Source organism: Meleagris gallopavo, chromosome 4 (genome assembly GCF_905368555.1).
Source record: "Meleagris gallopavo chromosome 4, MGAL_WU_HG_1.1, whole genome shotgun sequence".
Classification (NCBI taxonomy): Eukaryota; Metazoa; Chordata; class Aves; order Galliformes; family Phasianidae; genus Meleagris; species Meleagris gallopavo.
In genome coordinates this window covers 33,804,157-33,825,069 of record NC_139407.1, presented here as the reverse complement: position 1 = coordinate 33,825,069, position 20,913 = coordinate 33,804,157, and the positions used below count along the sequence as shown (strand labels likewise).

General features: G+C 42.9%; 1 protein-coding gene across 1 annotated transcript; it reads left to right on the top strand.

The window, feature by feature from the left end:
- The first annotated feature begins 14,690 nt into the window (after window positions 1-14,690).
- On the top strand, window positions 14,691-20,116 carry EXOSC9 (exosome component 9). The gene is given in 13 exon segments (XM_010709933.4): window positions 14,691-14,854; window positions 14,993-15,087; window positions 15,726-15,751; window positions 15,754-15,844; window positions 15,955-16,057; window positions 16,634-16,771; window positions 17,162-17,244; window positions 17,456-17,588; window positions 17,704-17,792; window positions 17,978-18,124; window positions 18,481-18,668; window positions 19,011-19,089; window positions 19,873-20,116. Coding segments are annotated over 13 exon segments (1,320 nt in total). The 5' UTR covers window positions 14,691-14,788; the 3' UTR covers window positions 19,955-20,116.
- Window positions 20,117-20,913: the final 797 nt, after the last annotated feature.

The following is a 20,913-nucleotide window of genomic DNA, read 5'->3' as shown; positions in this document are numbered from 1 at the left end:
TAAAAAAAAAAAAAAAAATCAAGGAAGAAAGAGTACAAGGGTTTACCTCCCTGTAAGGCAAAACATGCCTTATGGTGTGCTAAGCACCCTTGCAGGGCACTAAGCTGCACTCACAGCCAGACAGAAAACCTCTGTGCAGACACCAAAAGTTCTATAGAAGTGCTGGGCCACTCATTAACAGACCCCTTCATACCTCACTGCTAGGCAGCCACATCTGCGCTGGTTCAGCTCCTCCTGCTACATAGGGATGTTGGGGGCATTCCCAAGTGCCCAGCACAAGGTAGCCAATTCCTCTTGGAGGGTCTAGAGGTGAAGAGAAAGGCTGCAAGTCTTCTATGAGGCCCCAGGATCTGCCTCATGCCCAGATATTACATAGAGGAGCAAAAGAAGCCTCATGATCTAACACCTCATAAAATATCACTAGTTTCCTGGAAACTGTTTGGCTGAATCAGGCACATATCCCGCAGGTGCATTTCTCTTCCTTCCACAGAGGTACCTCACAATCTAGGGCCTCTGCTTTTACTATATACCCAATGCTAAGTATGGTAAATCTGTATACATCCTTCTGCTTTTCCTGGATCTCTTCTTCAGCTCCTCTGCCCCGATCTCCCTCCATCTCACCTGCTCCTCCCAGTACATGCACTCCAAGAAACTCAAGAGGAAATCCCTACCACCCAGGTCAGCAAGAAAAACCCACCACACCCAGTTCCCAACCCACTCCAGAAACCCATCCCAATAGCTGTCTCACTGCTTTTTACTTTCTGAGTTTCCACCCTCTTGTGCAATGAGCTAAAGGAGCCAGCTTCCCCTCTGTCTGCTGAGGGCATGTGCTGTGCCCCACTCCCTGCTGCCCCCAGCCTGCCTCCCCCTCTCAACAAGCTCCTTTTGGCCAGGTCTGCCAGCAGCACCAGCCTGCACCATCTAGGAGTCAGCAAGGCATAATACCAACAACTGAGCTGGGCTTTTTCAGTTTTGACAGGAGAATATTAAGTTTTCATCTCATGCCTGAACTTACATGACATTTGCATCATTTGCAAAGGACTGGTTTTAGTCAATCACCTCAAAGAAAGAGAAAGCCAAAGAGGAGAAGTATATGCCAGCAAACCTTTCCTGCAGAACGGAACAGCTCAACTTGTCTTCAGTAATCAATCAAGGCAACAACAAAACCCATTCCAGCACAGATAGCTGATCTCTTGTGAAGGAATGGATACCTCTGAACATTTCATTACCATTAGTTAAGACAAAGAGTTGCTTCTTAATATCTCTTTAATGCAGCATAAATATTAATAAGGCACACACCACCGACCAGATACAGTGCAGCTTGTAGACACTGCCAGCCTTTAGAAAAACAACTCTGTCGCCTTCCCACCTCTTCTCCTGTTATGGCTGAAAATCTCTGCTGCTAATCACATGCAACAGAAACAGCAGCATGTGTGGGTCTGGTTTTCAATTTACATCCATCACTTCTTTCAAACCAGTAGCTACAGAAGTCACTTCGATAATACAAATTGTGTTTTTGTGTCATTGACTGAGTACTCAAAACACTATTAAAAACGGACAGTTTTAAGGTCAGAAACAACTGATATTTTTTGCAGGTACTTGGAGATAAGGAAAAATAAACCTAAATCATCCCATGCTTTCTAGATCAATATGAGCTGATATTGCAGCCAAGCCATGGAATGCATGGATTTCTGGCATTACAATTGTCTTTGTCTTTCCTTTTTATCTCCATGTATTGTCTCTTATGGATCACTTGTGGAAATTTTGATATGGCTGGCATGCTTCCTCCTAAGTTTTCTACAAACACTAACACTGTACCAATTGTAAAACTAGAATTTATCATCAGGAATATAGATTACTGAATTCTGATACCTTGATAGCACTAATAAAGAAACAGCTGATAGTGACATAATCCATATGGATGCCCAAGGAAAGGCTCACTTCATCTGGAAAGAAAACACAATAACATCTAAGTTAAAAATGGAAAGTAGATACTTAAGTCTGTGAGTAACACCAACATATCACTTTAGTGATTCAACACTGCCTTACACTAACAGCTCCAGTTTAACAAACCAAAATAAGGTCCATGGCTTTTGATTACTATGATTTCAAGGATTGTCTGCACCCTCAGAAGATCTTCCAGCTGCCTTTATATGACTGCAAAGGTACTAGAATACAGCGGCACTGCAGGCATGGCACGCATGGCAGCTATCTCACATTCCAGTGCAGCAACTCGTGCTACCTCAGCATATGCAAGGTTTCACTTTCAGCAGAGGACAGTCATGTCCTGGGCCAGACACAGTCTGGGAGCATACAAAGCTAGAAGATACTCAGATAAGAGAAAGGCCTTTGGATGAGACCAATTTAAAGCATCAAGAAGGATGTGGGACACAGGCAGTGAATTTTTTCTAACTACTTGAAGTTGCATCACCTATTTTCTAAAATTTCTGGTCATTATCATGAAGGAAGCTAACAAATCAATCTAACAACAGCAACATCCAGTAAGCCTAAATCCAATGGACCATTATATTCTATATTTAAATCATTCTGCAGTCAGAGTCCTTTCCAGATACCTGAAAACTGGATCAAGTCTTCTCAATAAGATGCAACCACAAAACCTTGATTGACTACATTCTTCCTTTTTGATCTAGAAACTCCCTGGAAGCAGAAGTAGATTTCTATCCACCCACTTGAGCCCAAGAGCCTGGACTCTGTAGCCAGCACCATGTCTTCCAAGCGTGACACAAGTCACAGGAGCAGGCACAGTTCAGATGTGCCAGCATGCCTGAACAGAAAAACCATCTAGCTAAGTCCCACCAACGTGCCTCAGCACAGTTCTTAAATGACTGCAGTTTTGATAGCCCTCTAAAGGGGAACATTTCTAAAGTAATACTTGAAAGACGCAATGATATCTGAAGGGAAGCAAAAGAATGAGTTTCATGGGAATGCTGAGAAATTAAAGCTGCTTCACAGGTCTGTGAAGCTGCGGCCGTGAGTAGAGCTATGCTATTCATCAATATGAAAATACCCATGCCAAATTAAACATCTGAATAGAAATAGGTTATTCTACTCATTTTAAAGGATTTGTGAATTTCCCAGAAGTAGGATATTTCTGCTGTAAATCTTCAGGCTTCATCAGAAAAGATTCAGTCCACTGAGCCTTTGTATCCTATAATCTAAAGATGTGAGAAGAGCTGATTCCGTAGTTAGCACATCTTCATAAAACACAGGCTGATTCCCTCTTGTACACCAGTTTTCAACACACAAATAATGAACACTATGTGTTTTTCTTGGGAGATTATTTCTTGATTCAACACATTTCATCATCAAGTAGATTCTCCTGCCATTAGTCTTACTAGTCCCTGCCTGCACTCTGTGTCATTATGCCTAGTTACAGATTACGCTGTTTTCTTCCGCCTCAAGGGCTTCTTTCAAGTATTTGTAGGCAATCATGTTCCTCTGTAGCCACCAGCTAATAAAAGCAGACATATTTAACTATTTTAATTTTTCCATAAAAATTCCTAAAGCACTCTCTATTCTGAATTCCCTCCAGTAGTCAACAACAGCCTAATAACAGGGGGTCCAGATACTGCCTGGCACATCAGGGCTGAACGAGAAAGAGATGTAGCCATCCCCATGACAGGACATCTAGGTGTGTGCGGCACAGCAACACACAGGACACTTTGGATGCTTTGCAAACCCCTGATTAATTTACTGCTTATGATCATATCTGCGTTTCTCTCATCCTGCAGTTTGTTTACATCCCCAAGGATGATTCATCTGACAATATTTTTAAAGTCTTTGACTTACTTCTGACATCATTGCTTTAAAAAAAAAAAAAAAAAACAAAAACACATATCCTTTGTTGTAAAGTTAGACACTGGAGATACAGATACTTCCAGTAAGAGCTCCGGACAGTGGAAAAGGCACTCTTTGTATGCGATGTCAAACAAATTCCTTCAATGCCTGAATATCCCTACAAGTTATGCTGTAAGCAACAGGACTGAAATACAGAGATGACTCTCAAGGAGCGCTCATTTGACCTGTGCGGAAAGTTTGGAGTATTTATTCCTACACTGCAAGTACTTGTGAAATTAGGACATTTGAGATGCTATACTAATACAAAACAAAGATTTGTTAATCCTCTGACTCCCAAATGCTTAACTAAATAGCCCCACGTACTTTTTTACATTGGTGTGAAATACATGTCAGAGAAATATCATCTATAATTTTTCTATATCCAAATAAATGTAACAGCCTAGATCTTGCCTGTTACGCTCTGAAAAGTAATTAAAAGACCATCTCTATTTTGTGCGATAGAAGCACAAAGAGCTTCTGCAAACCAAGTTATTAAAAGTGGGGGCTGGACTAGATAATAGGGCAATAGGAGAAGGTTTCAAACTAAAAGAAGGGAGATTTAGGTTGGTGTTACAGCTGGAAAGATTAGCATGGGGAAAGTCAAGGAAAAAAAAAAACAAAAAAAAAAAACAGGGAAGGCATGCTCACCTATATCCAAAGATCTAGGTCCACAGGAAAAACTCCACAGAAGAGAGATCTCCAACCAGAGATCCTTCCCCAGTTGGGATCAGCCCTTAAATGGAGTTTAAGAGAGGTGCAGCCAGGCTCCACCCCTTCTGGTCACACAGCTGAATTGCCTTCACCTGTGCTCCCAGGGCTGACTGGGCCCTTTCCTCAGGTGATCAATCAGTGGTGCAGGCCATGACTCAACAATTCTCATACATTTGGATATAAGGAAGAAGTTTTTTGTTTTTTTTGTTTGTTTGTTTTTCTTTTTTACAGTAGGGGTGGTGAGACACTGGAACAGACTGGCTAGAGAGGTGGTGGATGCCCTATCCTTGGAGATGCCTCAAGGTCAGGCTGGATGGGGCTATGAGCACCTGATGTAGCTGTAGGTGTTCCTGTTCATTGTAGGGGAGAGAGACCAGATGGCTTTTATTTGTTTCTTCTAACCCCTATGATCCTGATTTTGATTCTGAAAAGTGCCCCAATCATTTACATTATTTGAAATAATTCAGGGTTGGAATGGAATAAGAGCAATATCACCGCAGACCCTAGGATGGCCTCTTCCTCTTGTTTTTAACATCATTTCTGCACCCTCACAAGTTCTTTCCCCCAGGCTGCTTTAGCTCGTGGCCACAGAGGCCACGCATGAGATATTTCCATGCCAAACTACCCAGCAGTGCACAGAAAAAGAAGTGGAAGGATACACCGACAGAGAGGAGTTGAGGAGTGGTCCAATTCATGGAATGTGGCATAGGTGCAGCAGCCTCCATCAGTAGCCTTGTCCTTACAGCATGCCACACTACACACAAGAGAAATGCACAGCAAGTGTGAACAAGAGCATCCTGTTTGAATCAGCAGCATCGTGCCCTTCAGAAAACACCCCACTGCCACCTAATGTGACCTGACAGAAGTCCAAAATAAAGCTTATGCACTTGAACAGAACACTGGCTCTAAAGTAACTAGTGTATTTTCTTTTGCCAAGCTCACTGCACAGCTGTTGGCACCTAGCCTTAACTTCTCCACGTGTCCCCCTCCTCGAAGGACAAAACTGTCCACCTGTGGCCGTGGAACAGCACCTATCTGAGCAGCTACAAGGCAGGGGCTTGGTGAGGGGTGAGCGGTGGGATAGTGATAGGGCTGTGTCCCCTCCTAAGGGTGACACCAGCTTGGCGTTTTGGTCACTTGTGGGGAATAACTCCTGCAGAACAAACAGAGGACAACTGGGTTAGACGCTGTTAAAGAAAAATAAGAAGTCTTAAAAACACGAGAGTGTAGGAAAACACTGCATTTTTAAAAAGCTCGAATCAGATTAAATTCAGATCTCAGTTCGCCAAGGCAAGCTTAAATAATCTCTGCTGCTGAGGGGTCTGAATGGATTTCTCTGATACTTTGTTACGGAATAACGGCACCGGGCCAAGCTCGCCTGCTTATCTCCCTCGATTTCTCCCGCAGCCGAAGCCTCTTCAGCCATGGACCGGCGGGCAGAGTTTCAGCGGAGGAAGTTCGCGGCCGGCAGCGCGCGTGCGGGGACTGGGGACGGCGGGCAGCCCCCGGCCGAGCGGAACGCCACAGAGCCCCGGACTCACCTGCGTGGCGGCGGGCGGCTCCCGCGGCTCACGGCGGCGGCTGCCGGCACCCGCCCGCGGGCTGCGAGGCGGCGGGGCGGAGGGAGCGCCGCGCGGCCAGCTCCGCAGCTGCCGGATGAGCAGGCAGAGCAGCAGCAGCAGCAGCAGGAGGAGAAGAAAGAAGAGCGCCAGGTAGAGCAGCAGGTCGAGCTCCCGCTCCATGCCGCCCGTGGCTCGGCTCGGCGGGCCGGGGCTGATCGCTGCTCGGCTGCTCGCGCCTGGAGCCTCCTCCCCTGGGCGGAGAGGGGCTGCCGGCGGGGTCCCGTAGCTAGCGGGCGGCCCGGCGTTGCGGACTGCGCCGCGAGGTCCGTTGCGGGAGCGACGCTCGCTGCCTGCTCCGGGAGTACCACAGGGGCACGCTGCCAGGCCGGGCGTCCCAGGCGCTGAGCCACCCCGGCTGCGAACTTGCTTGGTGTCTGAAAAACCTCTCTCCTTGAAGACGTGTGAGAGCCAGCCACTGGGCCAGGAGTAAAAGCACTAACACAGACGTAGAAAGGGTCCTGTGAATTTTGATTGCTCGGACCTGTTGTGTGTGACTGGTACAATTGTAATGGCCTCATCCCAACTCCTGATTAAAAAAAAAAAAAACGAACAAAAATAAAACAAAACAACAACAACAACAACAACAAAAACAGCTGTTCTTCGCTGCCCTGTATCACTACCACGTGTCAGTCAGACGGCAGAGGTGCTGCCCCCGGAGCCAAGGACACAGCAGTTAGGTCGGAGATGAGTGCAGGAGCCACACAGCGCAGATCACTGAGGAGCTGCTACAGCACGGCCTCAGCTGGCACCACCACCACCATTTCCCTCCCTGCCCCTGCGGAGCAGCTCAGGTGGCCCTTGCATGCGGCACGGGTTCCTCTAGGGACTGCGGCACCAAGTGAGAAACAATCAGACACCTCCCAAATCAAACACATCCCAAATCAAAAATCGCAAGCTGTCAGCCTAGTGCATCAGGCCTTTCTTGTCCCCCCTCTCCCACATGGAAGGTGCAGGAGCGCAGGGGAGGTGAAAGGGTGAAGGGCTATCAGCCTGCCGTGCTCCTCAGAGAAAACCCTCCGTGCACATTTTGGGCACCAACTGTCTGCTTGCTTACACAACTGATCTCAGCTGAAGTCACATCCCCAACACTTCTGTGGATTTACAACAATCAGATCTGAAAATTAACAGAGTGAACGTGGGCGTTGCTGTGTATATTCCATATTTTGTCAGGACCACAGTGAGGGTGCGAGTTCCTGAAATAAGATGTAAAATAAATGCATAAATTCTACTTCACAAAGCATCCCAAAATCTTCAATATGCGTATGTCATCAGTGTAAATTAGAACTAATCAGGTAACCTCGCACTGAGTTACCATTTCATACTCAATCTTCATTGGACCTTAGTCACTATAGTTAATAACAGTGTCTAATAAACAGTTTGAAGCCATTTGAGAAAATGATTATTCACTTTTTCCTGAAGTAGCAAAACTTCATTATAACATCATTAATACTGTAACAAATATTACCTGGTAGAACAAAGAGAGCCACCGGTGTCCATCATTCCCCAGTGCTCACACATCCCTGCTCGGCATTCTCAGCCTCAGTAAGCCAAGCCCTCCCTTTTTGCTTGTATTATCAGTGAGGAACCAAGCTACTCAAAACACTTTTCTTATCAGCATTTCTTCACAAGGAATTGAGAATCAGTATCTTTGGGAAATAGGGCAGAACTAATACTTGTATTTAATATGCACAGACCATTTGATCAGGCCAACAGGAGTTCCAGTATGACAGACACTGGTGATATGATGCCTTCCAGGTGGCTGTGATACACAGCAGCAAGTACTTCTGAATCATGCTTTTACACTTTAATAATGACCATGCTTTAAGATACATTTGTAAATATGAGAGGTATATTCATACATTTTCAAAAACATATCTTCTGATTTAAGTGAAGGATTTAGGCTGGTCCCACGTGAACCAGAAATTGGATTCAATGATCCTTATGGGTCCCTTCCAACTTGGGTTATCCTATCATTCTGTGACTTTAGTATAAAGATTGATTACTGTCAGAACAAGCTGTCCAGACAGAACAACTGAAAGCTGTTGTGGCTTGAAAAAAAGCAATGACTTTCAGTGCTTCAAATGAACATGTGATCAACATTAATTTCTGGTTTGTAACAGATAGAGGGAAGCTGAATAAGCAGAAGAACTAATTTTAAAAAATCAGCTTTTATTTAATGATTTAACTTGCTTAGTTATTATTTATCCTACTTAAACTGGAACAGATAGCACCTCTCCTGTAATTGCATCAAGACACGCTATTCTAGCCTGGTCACAGCTGGCAATGCAGCAAGTACATAGTGAGATTTCCCTCATGTATTTGTAACCAAACATACCCATTCATTCAATTATCAGTCTGAGTCACGGCAGCATTTTGGAGAATATGGGAATGGGGATGAGACTGCTTGGTTGGAGCTGCAAAGGTGGGCACATTCAATTAATAGGCAGCAGAAATCCAGGCTGAGGTATCTGAGCAACTCGCAGATACTCCATCAGCACACCAGCAGCAGCAGTATGATTCGGCACTCCAACCTGAAAGCACTGCAGATTATGAGAAGGGTAGCACAACACTGAACTTAATTATTCAAAATAATGCAGGTTTCCAAAGAGAAAAATGGCCCTAGGTATTATAAAAGTGCTACCATCTCTCACAGATCAGCTGCGACCTACGGTGTTTTCAAAAGTGGATTTCCTCTATGCTGAGGGAATGTTGATCTGTGGGTAAGATCACACATAATATCGGTAAACATTTTGTCTTCTTTTCCCATAGGAAAATAAAATCCAGATCAATAGTCATGCTCCTTGTTGTTTATTCTGTTGAAGCTAAGAATCCAGTGTTTAACCCAATGTTTCTGACAAGCAATATTCGAGACCAGGTTATGAGCAAGTGCTCTTTTTAAAACCATTTAAATTGATTTTTGCCTACTGTCCGTGAAAGTATACAATAGCTTCTACTTCACAGACATTTGTTATTTTCCAAAATGATCAAAAATTGCTCCCACTTAGATTTGGTGTAAAGAAGCGTCAGACTCCTTTGAATTTGAAGATGCTTCTAAAATCTTGAACAACACTAAAATCCTAATGCAGACTTATTTTTATTCGTTCAGAGCCTTCCATGCTGGCTATAACAATTTCTGCTTAACATGACTCTTTAAACTTACTAACTGCTTTCCACTATGAATTTTATCAATACATTCAAGAGTGCAATTTGCTTGGAGTGCCAAACTGAAGTGCTTGCTTCTGTGGCTCAGTGACAAATTACGTGATGTAGAGATGGCAGACCTCTTGGTATTTAGCTATTGTGCTGAGACTCAACATTTCAGATTAATTAAGCACACTCACACGGTGGCAGGATAGCACTTCAGCCATTTCAGGTCAGACTTTGGAAAAGTGCAGAGATACAGGCAGCAGCAGCAAGAAAAAAGGGATCTCATTTCTTTTGCTCCAATTCCATAGCTGATCTAGAATCCAACCCTGCAAATACTTCCTGCTTTCCCAAAGGGATTGCAAGAGCTATGGGGCCTGCAACTTCAGGTGGGACTCATTCTTAGGTGCAAAAATCCTCTTTATAAATCAGCAGATTATGCGAAGGCTACAGTATGGGCAGAAACAGCAAGAATATTCTGGGGTGTGCTCAGAGGTATCTAGCCTATGAAAGATGATTAAAATGAAAATCCAGTGAGTAGATGGGCTAGAAGTTATTACCAACTTGCATTCACCTGGTACTTAGATGGTTTGGTGACTGTTCCAGGTCCTCTTTTGAAATAAAATGACTTTAGCATATAACTACATTCCTAAATTTTAGTTGCGTACAAGTTGTGACACCTTCCATCTAAAAACTAAAGAACTAATGTGCTTACAGCTGTGCTTCAGCTTGTTCAAGTGGTTTTTTTTTTTTTTTGGAGCAGGGCCAGCATACTCTACTCCTGGTTCACCAATCTGGGCAGCAGGCAGTACTGCTCAGGTTTTATTTCTGCAGGCTGCATTGCACGCAGTGGTTACCTACCTACCCTCCAATTCCAGTGAACTTGTATCTATTTCAAGCTCTCTGAGGTTCTTAGAAAAGCAAATTATTGCTCCCCAAGCAATTTTATGTGCTAAAATACCATATCCATCATGTTGTTCATACATGTGTAAACACGTATGCTGGAGACACAAGAGAGCAGGGCTTACAGCTGAGCAATATGGGCACATTACAGCTAAGGATACCATGAAAAGAGAAGATCAAGTATTTATATATTTTTGTAAGGCCAGAAAATGTAGTTGCTGGAGGCTTGCAGTCAAGATTCTGAGATTTAGATGCAGCTTGTTTTTTTTCGTCAGTCCTCAAATGTGATTTTCACTCACGGTTCAGTTTGATAAGATAATCCAATTCAAGCATTTCTGTCTACAGAGCATTCATCTCAAATGAAGAAACACTTCTATACGAGCACAATAGATCATCAGGCTCTTCTTATTAAGAATTCCTGTTCAGCCTGAGCACCTGTGATTTATTCACTCATTTATTTACTCTGCAGTGTAATACACTCACGGCTTTTCTTCCTGGCTTCAAAGAGCTACAGTATTTCTATTACCTGATTACAATTGTAACTCTGCTTTTTATTGCACAGAAATGTTGTAGAAATTGTGCACTAGCTCAACTTCTATTTCATTAAGCTATGATGTTGACCTTATTTTCTTTGTGCCTTGCTTCACATTTCCTGTGCTATATGATTTTATAACTCCTTAATGTGTAAGAAATTCTTCACCCTTCCTTGCACACATACAGGCATAAAATCTACACGGCAGACTTTATGCAAAAATATGGTGTGAGTCAAATGAAAAAACTTATTTCTATCCCACACGCATCTTGATTTCTGCATGGAAGGGACACCAACCCCATGGAACTGCATCCAGCTCCTCCTTAAGTTCATTACTAATGCCACAGTGTAGTAATCTTGAGCAAGATCAGTATAGGAAGCAAAAAATCTACCTTGCTATTCCCAGGTGATAAAGGTAATTAACACTTCTAGAAATGTTTCTGGCAGAACATGCATTAGTGCAAGAAAACCTAATACAAATGATTCACAGTACTGTTGAATGTCTTTTTGTACCACAAATGCAACTTCTTTAAAAAAAAGCTATTTTATTTAAACTGTTATAAACTGTTGTATGGTAACTATTGAGTCACAGCCTGAACCACTGATTGAACACCTGGGAAAAGGACTCCCTGTCAGCCCTGGGAGCACAGGTGAAGGCAATTCGGCTGTGTGGCTTGAAGGGGTGGAGCCTGGCTGCACCACTCTTAGACCTCATTTAAGGGCTGACTGCTAGTGGAGAAGGATCTCTGGTTGGAGATTTTTCTCTTGTGGAGTTTTCCCTTGCAAACCTAAATACTTGGAGATAGGTGAGCATTCCTTCCCTGTTTGTCCCTTTTGCTATTCCACTCCTGTATCGCCTTTCTACTGTACTAATCTTTCTGACTGTAGCAGCTACTTTGAGGGGGGGAGAAAAAGGCTGTTGTGATTTGCTAAGCAACAAGATTGTAACTCCTCGCTCTCTCACTCAGTTGCACATCTCTGTTGTTAAGAGACATGAGGGCAAAAGGTACTTTGCCTGCAGCATGACGGAGCAAGGCACAAGACAGTTAGCGTGGAGGCCCAGGATCAGAATTTTTCCTGCTCTCCTTCCAGGCGCAATTCTAATTGTGTGCCCATGTTGGTATTTCTGTAATTAGAGTAATGTGATCTAGAAACATCCAATAAAGCCTTTTAATGCTGTTTTTAGTATGCTAGTAACTGTAGACAGTTTTGTGAAAAGATACTTCATTTTGAAATGAAAATGCTTCACAAAACTGGTTTTCATTTGGGTACCCTACTGAGCAACTGCTTATCGTGAGAATTCCACTGTCCACATGCTGTCCACATATCTTGCAAGATTGTACATCTTAACTAATATAATGAGTTGTTGAGCAATGCATCCATTTCCAGGTTTCAATTGTCTTTTTAAATGGTAGACAATATAACACTTTTGAAGAGTATCAGAGAGATTTTAAGCATTATTTTCCTTTGGAAATACGTCAATTACAACAAAACAGTGTTAGTGAATGACATCAAAGTAAAACCGATTAATTTATCTTTATCAAGGTAAACAAAATGCTGACCAATAACAGTGACAGCTAAGATACCCAAGGAAGCCTTGATATTTCCTGCTAAATATCTGAACTGCTGCATTACTCATGCACAGAACGTTTAGGTGTGAAAAATTCAGCTCTCTCTCTTCTTCCACAGAAGCTACAAGAATTAAGCTATGCTGAAAAATACTTAAACTCAATTGCTTGCCTGCTGTGGTTGACTTCAATACAAATACTACAGGTCCAATTTTCACACCTGGAGCACAAATACCAGTGATTCCAAATACAGTTGGTTGTAAGTCATTGGGGTATAAGTTATGCTCATTTAAGCCAATGTAATTAAAAAGAAATTGCCTTGAAATTCCTGTGAAACAAAGATGTGAAAATCAAGGTCAGGTCTTTAGAGCCCATTTCTTCTGAAAATGTAGATGGTATCATTGATCTGTTAAGAAAAATGCATTTTTTTCCCTGATAGCATTAATCAGCATTACTCTTGTCCAGTGAGTTGTATCAACTCCCCTTTCCCCCCCCCCCCCCCCCCCCAAAAAAAAAAAGAAAAATGGAGGGGAGGGAAGCCACAAAAAGACAAGGGAGTTTAAAACAAAAACAAAAACAAACAAACAAAAAAAAAAACCACAAAGGACAAGGAGGAATGGTCTTAAACTGAGATAGAGGAGGTTTAGGTTAGATATTAGGAGGAAGTTTTTCATACAGAGGACGGTGACGCACGGGAACAGGTTGCCCAAGGAGGTTGTGGATGCCCCATCCCTGGAGGCATCCAAGGCCAGGCTGGATGTAGCTCTGGGCAGCCTCGTCTGGTGGTTGGAGGCCCTGCACATAGCAGGGGGGTTGAAACTCGGTGATCATTGTGGTCCTTTTCAACCCAGGCCGTTCTATGATTCAATGAAAAGGTGGAAAGTAATAGCAAGGTAGGTTGACTTTAATGTGGGCTACTCCCATAGAAGTGAAGATTTTTCACTGAAGAAAAGTGTTTACTTCAATGTCAATCCGCCTGACAGTAGGAAGGCTCTACAGAGAGATCTGGATGGGCTGAATCAGTGGGTTGTGACCAATGGTATGAGCTCCAGCAAGACCAAGTGCCACATCCTGAGTTTCAGTTACTACAACTCCATGTTACACTACAGGCTTGGGGTGGAGATGCTGGAAAGCTGCATGGAAGAAAGAAGATTTGGAGATATTAGTTGACAGCCAGCAGTGTGCCAATGGCATCCTGGTTTGTATCCAAAATAGTGCAGCCAATGGGAGCAGGAAGGTGATCGAACCTCTCTCTCAGTCCTGGTGAGGCTGCACCTTGAGTATTGTGTTCAGTTTTGGGGCCCTCACTACAGGAAAGACACTGGGGCTCTAGAGTGTGTCCAGAGAAGGGCAATGGAGCTGGTGAGGGATCTGAAGCACAAGTCTTATGAGGAGCGGCTAAGGGAACTGGAGATGTTTGTCTGGAGGAGGCTCAAGAGAGACCTTATGGCTCTCTACGACTGCCTGTAGGGAGGTTGTGGTGAGGTGGTCAGCCTCTTCGGTGTAACAGTGATATGACAAGAAGGAATGCCCTCAAATAGTGCTGGGGAGGTTCAGGTTGGGTATTAGGAAAAAATTTCCTCTCAGAAAGATAGTGATGCATTGGCACAGGCTGCCCAGGGGGGTGGTGGAGTCATCATCCCCAGAGGTGTTCAAGGAAAGAATAGATCTGGCACTGAAGGGATGTGGTCTCTAACTGTCACAGGCATGGATTGGTGGTTGGATTAAATGATCTTAGAGGTTTTTTCCAACCTTAATGAGTCTAAGATAATCAGCAATATAGCAGCAATGAGAGAGACACTCTAAATGTTACCATATTTTTGGCCATAGGGAAAGTTGCAAGTGTTAAATCACTTTGTATTGCTTCACATGTTGTACCATTTGATAGAACTATTTACTTAAATTTGTTAGCAGAGAAAGATGGCCTTTGCAATCTTATGCCAATATGCTTTTTGACTAAACACTTCTATACTCGTGTATCCTACTCTGAAAATTTAAAACCAGCAAAGAAATTGGCAACACGTGTCCCTTGCTCACCAAAACTTGATGTTTCTGAAGTGTCCCTTGTGTTTCTGTTTGCACTAGGATTTCTTAAGCGTGTTAATAAGGTTTAAAAAGATACGAGCTAGCATAGTTAAAATGTCTCCACAATTCTGCGTGAGAAAAACCTGATTGCCTGGGTTCTGACACGCAGGTTTTTGATTCCGGCTGATTTCCCTGATGATCGGCCCTTTTGTGGGCGCCTTCACCAAAGTATCGCGAGCCCGCCCACCGTCAGGGGGCGCCCGTTGGCTGCTCCGTTGGCCGCATACAGCCGCGAGGCGGCGCGAGGCGGGAGGTTGAAGCTCAGCGCTTGCGCTACCGCCTTCCAGCCGCCGCGTGCTGATGACGTAATCACAGCGCGCGGGCAGCGGGCCGAGCTCGCGCTGTACTTGTGGTCGCGTTCCGCCATGAAGGAGACGCCGCTGTCGAACTGCGAGCGGCGCTTCCTGCTGCGCGCCATCCAGGAGAGGAAGGTGCGGTGCCGGACTCTCCTCCCTGTACTCTGCCCCGGCCTTTTCTCGCCTCTGGTGCGGGGCGGCGCGGCTCCTCGTTGCGGCCGCACCCGGCCCGGCGTGGTGCGGTGACCGCCCCGTGCGTGTGTGTCCCCGCAGCGGCTGGACGGGCGGCAGTGCTACGACTACCGCAATGTGCGCATCTCCTTCGGGCCCGAGTACGGCTGCTGCGTGGTGGAGCTGGGGAAGACCAGGTAGGAGCGACCGGCTGGCGGGAGGTCCGCGCGTTGTAGTCTCCGGGGGTGGGGCATCCGCTGCTCCACGGGCAGCCCGTACCGGCGCCTCGCCGCTCTTGGAGCGTGGAATTTACTTCTGACAAATAACGTCCGTCTCCCCGCTTTTAGTTTAAAGCTGCTCCCCTTGTCCTATCGCTATCAGACCGTATAAAATAAACAATTGGTTCTTTTCCTGTTTATGTTTCTCTCAAGTATTTGGAAGGCTGCAGTGAGGGCTCCGTGGAGCCTTCGGCCTGTCTTTGTAAGAGCGGTGCTCCAGTACAGTGATCATCTTCGTGGTCCTCCGCTGGACCCACTGCAGTAACTACATCCTCTCTATGCTGGGGCCCCAGGTCTGGGTGCAGTATTCCAGTTCTCCGGTGTTTTGAGGCTTGCTTTAATTCTAGATGTTAGAAGAATGCTCTGATTTCTAGATGTAGTTATTTTCATCTTTGACTAGCGTTTAAATACAGAGTTTGAGTGAGAAACTTGAGTTGAGTAATAAGAAATGTGTTGGAAAAACATCCACTTGGGTCTTCCTTTTGTATATATTTTGTTTTCGCTGCTAGGTGTTTTCCTGCTAAACTTTGTAGCCTAGCTGTTTATTTCTTCTGCAGGGTTCTTGGGCAAGTCTCATGTGAACTTGTCCCCCGAAGCCAAATCGGGCTACAGAAGGCATACTCTTCTGTAACCTTGAGCTCTCACCGATGGCTGCGCCTGGCTTTGAGCCTGGCAGGTATGTAGCTTTCTTAAAAAGTTGAGGTGAGGATGACATATGAACCACTGATGTTTTGACACGCACAAGTGCGTAGCATAATTATGTTTAATTTAATTTTGTTTGAACAGGCAATCTGAGTTATTGGTGAAAGTGAACAGGCTCATAGAACGATGTCTGAGAAATTCCAAATGTATAGATACTGAATCCCTCTGCGTTGTTGCTGGTGAAAAGGTAGGGGATAAAAACTACTGGTTTCAGATGATTTCATAGAATCACCAAGGTTGGGGAAGGCCTCCAAGATAATCCAGTCCAACCATCCACATATTTATTGGTCCAACACCAATATTTATCTACTAAGCCACGTCTCTTAGTACAACATCTAAACACTTCCTGAGTTTAATCATGTATTTCATGATTTTAAATGGAAGTCACTTTTTCAGGTGCTCTGTCTTGTTTTCAATACTGACTTTTGACTTGAATATTTTTTTCTTGCTTTATGGATATTTTTAACTTAACGATCTACACATGCTTTTGGAATAGTTGGGATGTGCATACTTGAATGTATTTCTTTGTAAAATAAAGTTTAAATTGTATTTAACTGTTGTTTATTTTGTCAAATTAACCAGCATTTTAAATCTAGCACACCTTGAGTATACCAAGATTTTTCATCCTAGCTTCTTAAGCAAATACTTGAGGAATGTAAACTGCTCCTTTCTGTACTCAAAAACTGGAAGTGTCTTGGAAAAGGAATAGCTTCTGTGGAATCATGTTACACATTACCAAGCAGTTACGCGTGTTTTCCCTCAGGTCTGGCAAATTCGTGTGGATCTGCACCTGTTAAATCATGATGGTAACATTATTGATGCTGCCAGCATAGCAGGAATCGTGGCCCTGTGCCATTTTCGCAGACCAGATGTTTCTGTGCAAGGAAAAGAAGTAACAGTGGTAAGTCATACCAGGTTGCAGAAAGCCTCATACTGCTGGTAGCTGTTGGTTTATAAAAGGGAGGAATTAAATACTGATGTAAGCAGATAAACTCAAGATGCTTAAAGAGCTGTAGGATAAATGTGTTCCTATTCAAAATGTAAAAGGATAGTGAAGCAAGCCTGCTGAGTGTAAGACTATTTCAGTTTCAATTTATGGCAATATTCTGTTTACCTCCGTAAGTAATAAACGGGAAGTATTATACAAGACCAAAAAAGGTTGTTTTTATTAATATCTAGGTGACTAGGCTTTTTTCTTTTCTTCCTGTTTCTTTAAGTCTCTCTCATACAATACGTTCTTTTAAAATAGAATGTCATAAATAATTGTCTTCTGTACTGATTCTTTTCTAAGTACTCTCCTGAGGAGCGTGATCCTGTGCCCCTGAGCATCCACCACATGCCTATTTGTGTCAGTTTTGCCTTCTTCCAGCAGGGGTAAGATCTTTTTTTAAAGCCTTTCTTGGCAGAAACAACTTATGTAACAACAATTTCGCAGAACTGACAATAGCACTGTGAAAATACTCACGTTGACAGACAGATTTCTTAACACATTCAAGTGTTTTGCTGTTCTTCAGCAGCTTCCATAGATAGGCGGGAAATTGTAATGGGGGAGTCAAGGTCAGCCTCAAACTTCTGTTGATTCTAGGACTTATTTGTTGGTGGATCCAAATGAACGAGAGGAACGTGTAATGGATGGCCTCCTTGTAATTGCCATGAATAAACATCGTGAAATTTGTACCATCCAGTCTAGTGGAGGGATTATGCTATTAAAGGATCAGGTAAAAGTCAAGGACAACATTTAAGTATCTGTTACTCTTATGATCTGTTCTATGGTTCTATTTTAATAGTCTTGTTTTCATGATTCTAAATTGTTACTGTATATGTAATGTACAGGTTCTGAGATGCAGTAAAATAACAGCTGTTAAAGTTGCAGAAATAACAGAATTAATTCAGAAAGCTTTGGAGAACGACCAGAAAGTTAGGTAAGTTTTTTTTTGGGAAGGAATGGAGATAAGTATTTTTAAGAAAGAATTTAAAAGTTAATGCCAATTTGTAATAAAACAGCAAGTTGTTTCGATTTGTAGTCATTTAAAATAGCAAGTATTTCCATGAAAAATATTCATAAACGTGAAATATCCTGAAATACTGTCTCTTGTTGAATGACTAGGAAAGAAGGTGGGAAGTTTGGCTTTGCAGAATCTATACCAAATCAAAAGATCACTGCCTTCAAAATGGACAGTGCTGCTGTAGATACCAGCAATGTGGAAGAACAAGCAGAAGAGATCATAACTAAAGCTGACCCACCTTCAGAAGTGTACGTTTTCTATTTATTATTCCAGGAGGGAAAAAAAAAAACTCTTTCCTCTTATCTGCGTTAGCTTGGGAGTTATACTAGCTTCTAGAAGTGCTGATGGCCCAGGGTAGCCTCATAGCCTTCAGAGGAAACATTAAACTTACACTGATTTTAGTTCTGACTGCTTTTAGTTAAATTAATTCTTAACATCGCATGCAAAACAGGGCTGAAGTAACTAGTTGTCACACTATCTGGAGAAAGAGTACTCTTTCTTAACTTTCACTGAAGGCCTGGGGAGAAAAGTTACAGCTGAAAATCTACTATTTTGCCTTTATATAGTGAAATTACTAACTCCAAGATTTTCTTTGCTACTTCAGTTTTGCCAAACCAATATTGCATACTCCTGGCACAGCCCAAATTGGGGAAGGAATAGAGAATGCCTGGGGAGACCTTGAAGAATCTGAGAGGGAAGAAGCAGCAGAAGAGGAAGGTGAAAGCAGTGCTACTGCTTTTGAATGCCAGAGAACAGAAACAGAGGATACAAGTATGATGAGTGAAGCTAAAGGTATTTATTTATCTTGATACTACATGCATTTATTTATATCACTTCAAGTGTAAATTATTAAAGAGTAGAAAAGTGCAAGATGTCCTTAGGAAGAAAGAACCATTGTAGTCGCTTTCTTTTTGGAAGTTGTACTTGTTTGGTACTTTCGCTTCACCTGTACATCTGTTTTCTTCAAAAAAAAGCCTTGTTTTCTGTAGTATATTGAAGAGCTCCAGAATAAGCACTGGTAGTTGTAAGCCTGTTTTTCCACTTCTGAGTATCACCTTAAAAAGCGCAGCAGTTACTGGTCACAGAAGGTGTTCATACATATTGGATCAGTTTTTAATTATTTTTTTCTTCCAGATGAACCTATTGTACTGTCTGACAGTGAAGAGGAAGAAGTTGTCATTCTGGAACCACAGGAAGAACCAAAGAAAACAAGGTAAACACCGTATGAAATTAAGAGGGGGAAGGAGTAGGTAAGGGATACTTGACAACAGGACATTCATGGCCTATGCTCGGAATTTTGCCCATGCCAAGAGAGGTTTTGGTTGATCAAGGAGATTATGCAGCAGAGTGAGGAGCTGTGCTAGTTTGCTCCTCCCCTAGGTGACCAGTCATTGTGGCTGATCTGCAGCTATCTGAGATGATTGTGGATCACTGACTCCTAGAAAGGCTTGGGTCAGAAGGGACCTTAAAGATCACGTAGTTCCAACCCCCTGCCAGGGGCAGGGTTGCCACTCACTCCATGGAGTTGCCTGGGGCCCCATCCAGCCTGGCCACCTCCAGTTCAGGCAGTCATCTTTCAATAAGATAAGGAGTGATGGGGTAAGAAGTTAGTGTGTGTTGTCCTTAAAAATACACTAGGCCAGCTCCATAGCATCACTGCTGGCTGGGGCACAGCCCCACCACACTGAGCACGCAGCCTCCTGTGCTCTCCAGATATTTGACTTGTCTTAATCACTCCAAAAGGAACCAGAGCTTAAAGGTGAATTTGAACTGCTACATTATAACTAATCATAGGTTTTTATCTCAAGTAAGTTAGGATACAACAGTAAAACTTACTTTAGCCATGGTAACCCTCATTGTATTTAGAATGCTTTCTAGAGACTGAACTTTGCACTGAACACAGTGAGTGGTTGTCCTCTTAAAGATAATGAACCAGTTCTTTTGAGATGGAACTCCATAGTACAGACATCTGATAAACAGTGTTGTTTACTCTCAGACCACAGACCAACTTGAAACAAGAAAATACAAGTAAGAAAGCATTTAACAAAAAGAGGAGAAAGAAGAGAGCTTCACGTTAAAGCCATTCCATTCAGCAATGCCATAGAATGTGACATTTTTTTTATTACTGAACTTAAATTTGTAGATAACTTTATTTCCTCCCACCTCAACTCTCATCCTGCATCTTTGTATATTTTATGTAATTGTACACAGCTTAAAATAAAAAGTTAATGTAAGTGAAAGCGTGGTAGTGTCCATCTGCAGCACAGACTACTCACCATTCCAACGTGAATTACTCATACATGATGCATAGTTCTGGTCAGAAGAAGAGAGGCTGTAGAACTTCCACACAGAGGCAGCTCATACCTCAGTTTTTTGAAAAGTTTAATTAAATATTACATGCACAGACATGAATTTTTCTTGAATTATATTCAAAGAATTAGGCTCTGAATTTAATATCCGGCAAAACAGAGGATGTCTCAAACCTGCCTGCTTTGTTTTGAACACCAAGTAAATAAGAAACATGCACATATTCACAGGAGTAATGTAGGACTACTTTTTTCAGTTTTATATGACACGAACAGGAGAGAAGTAGCTGTCACAGATGTTCCCAGCATCACTTTTAAAAATGAACAGTGGGGAAAAAAAAAAAAATTGCTCTCCACTAAAGCTGTAATAAGATGTAAAAAGAGACAAGCACAGATGTGAATGAAGGTTGGTTGTTCTGCAACAAGCCCTTAACCTTTTTAAAGAACACAACTAGTATACTTTGCCACTACTATTTATCTTCTTTTTCTCCTTAACAGCTGACATCCTCCATTCCAAAAGGCTTTATTTCAGAATGGGAGAAGGTACAGTAGATAGGCAAAACAGTAATAAAGCACAACGTGGGATTTTTGTTTTTTTAATCAAAACTGGAAGTGAGAGCTAGAATCTTCCCCCACGTTAGCTTTAGAGAATGAAAAGATGGAAAAGAACATTACTGCATCTGTCAGCAAGCATAGAGGAACACAGGCATACTAGGCAGCGATGGTAGCCT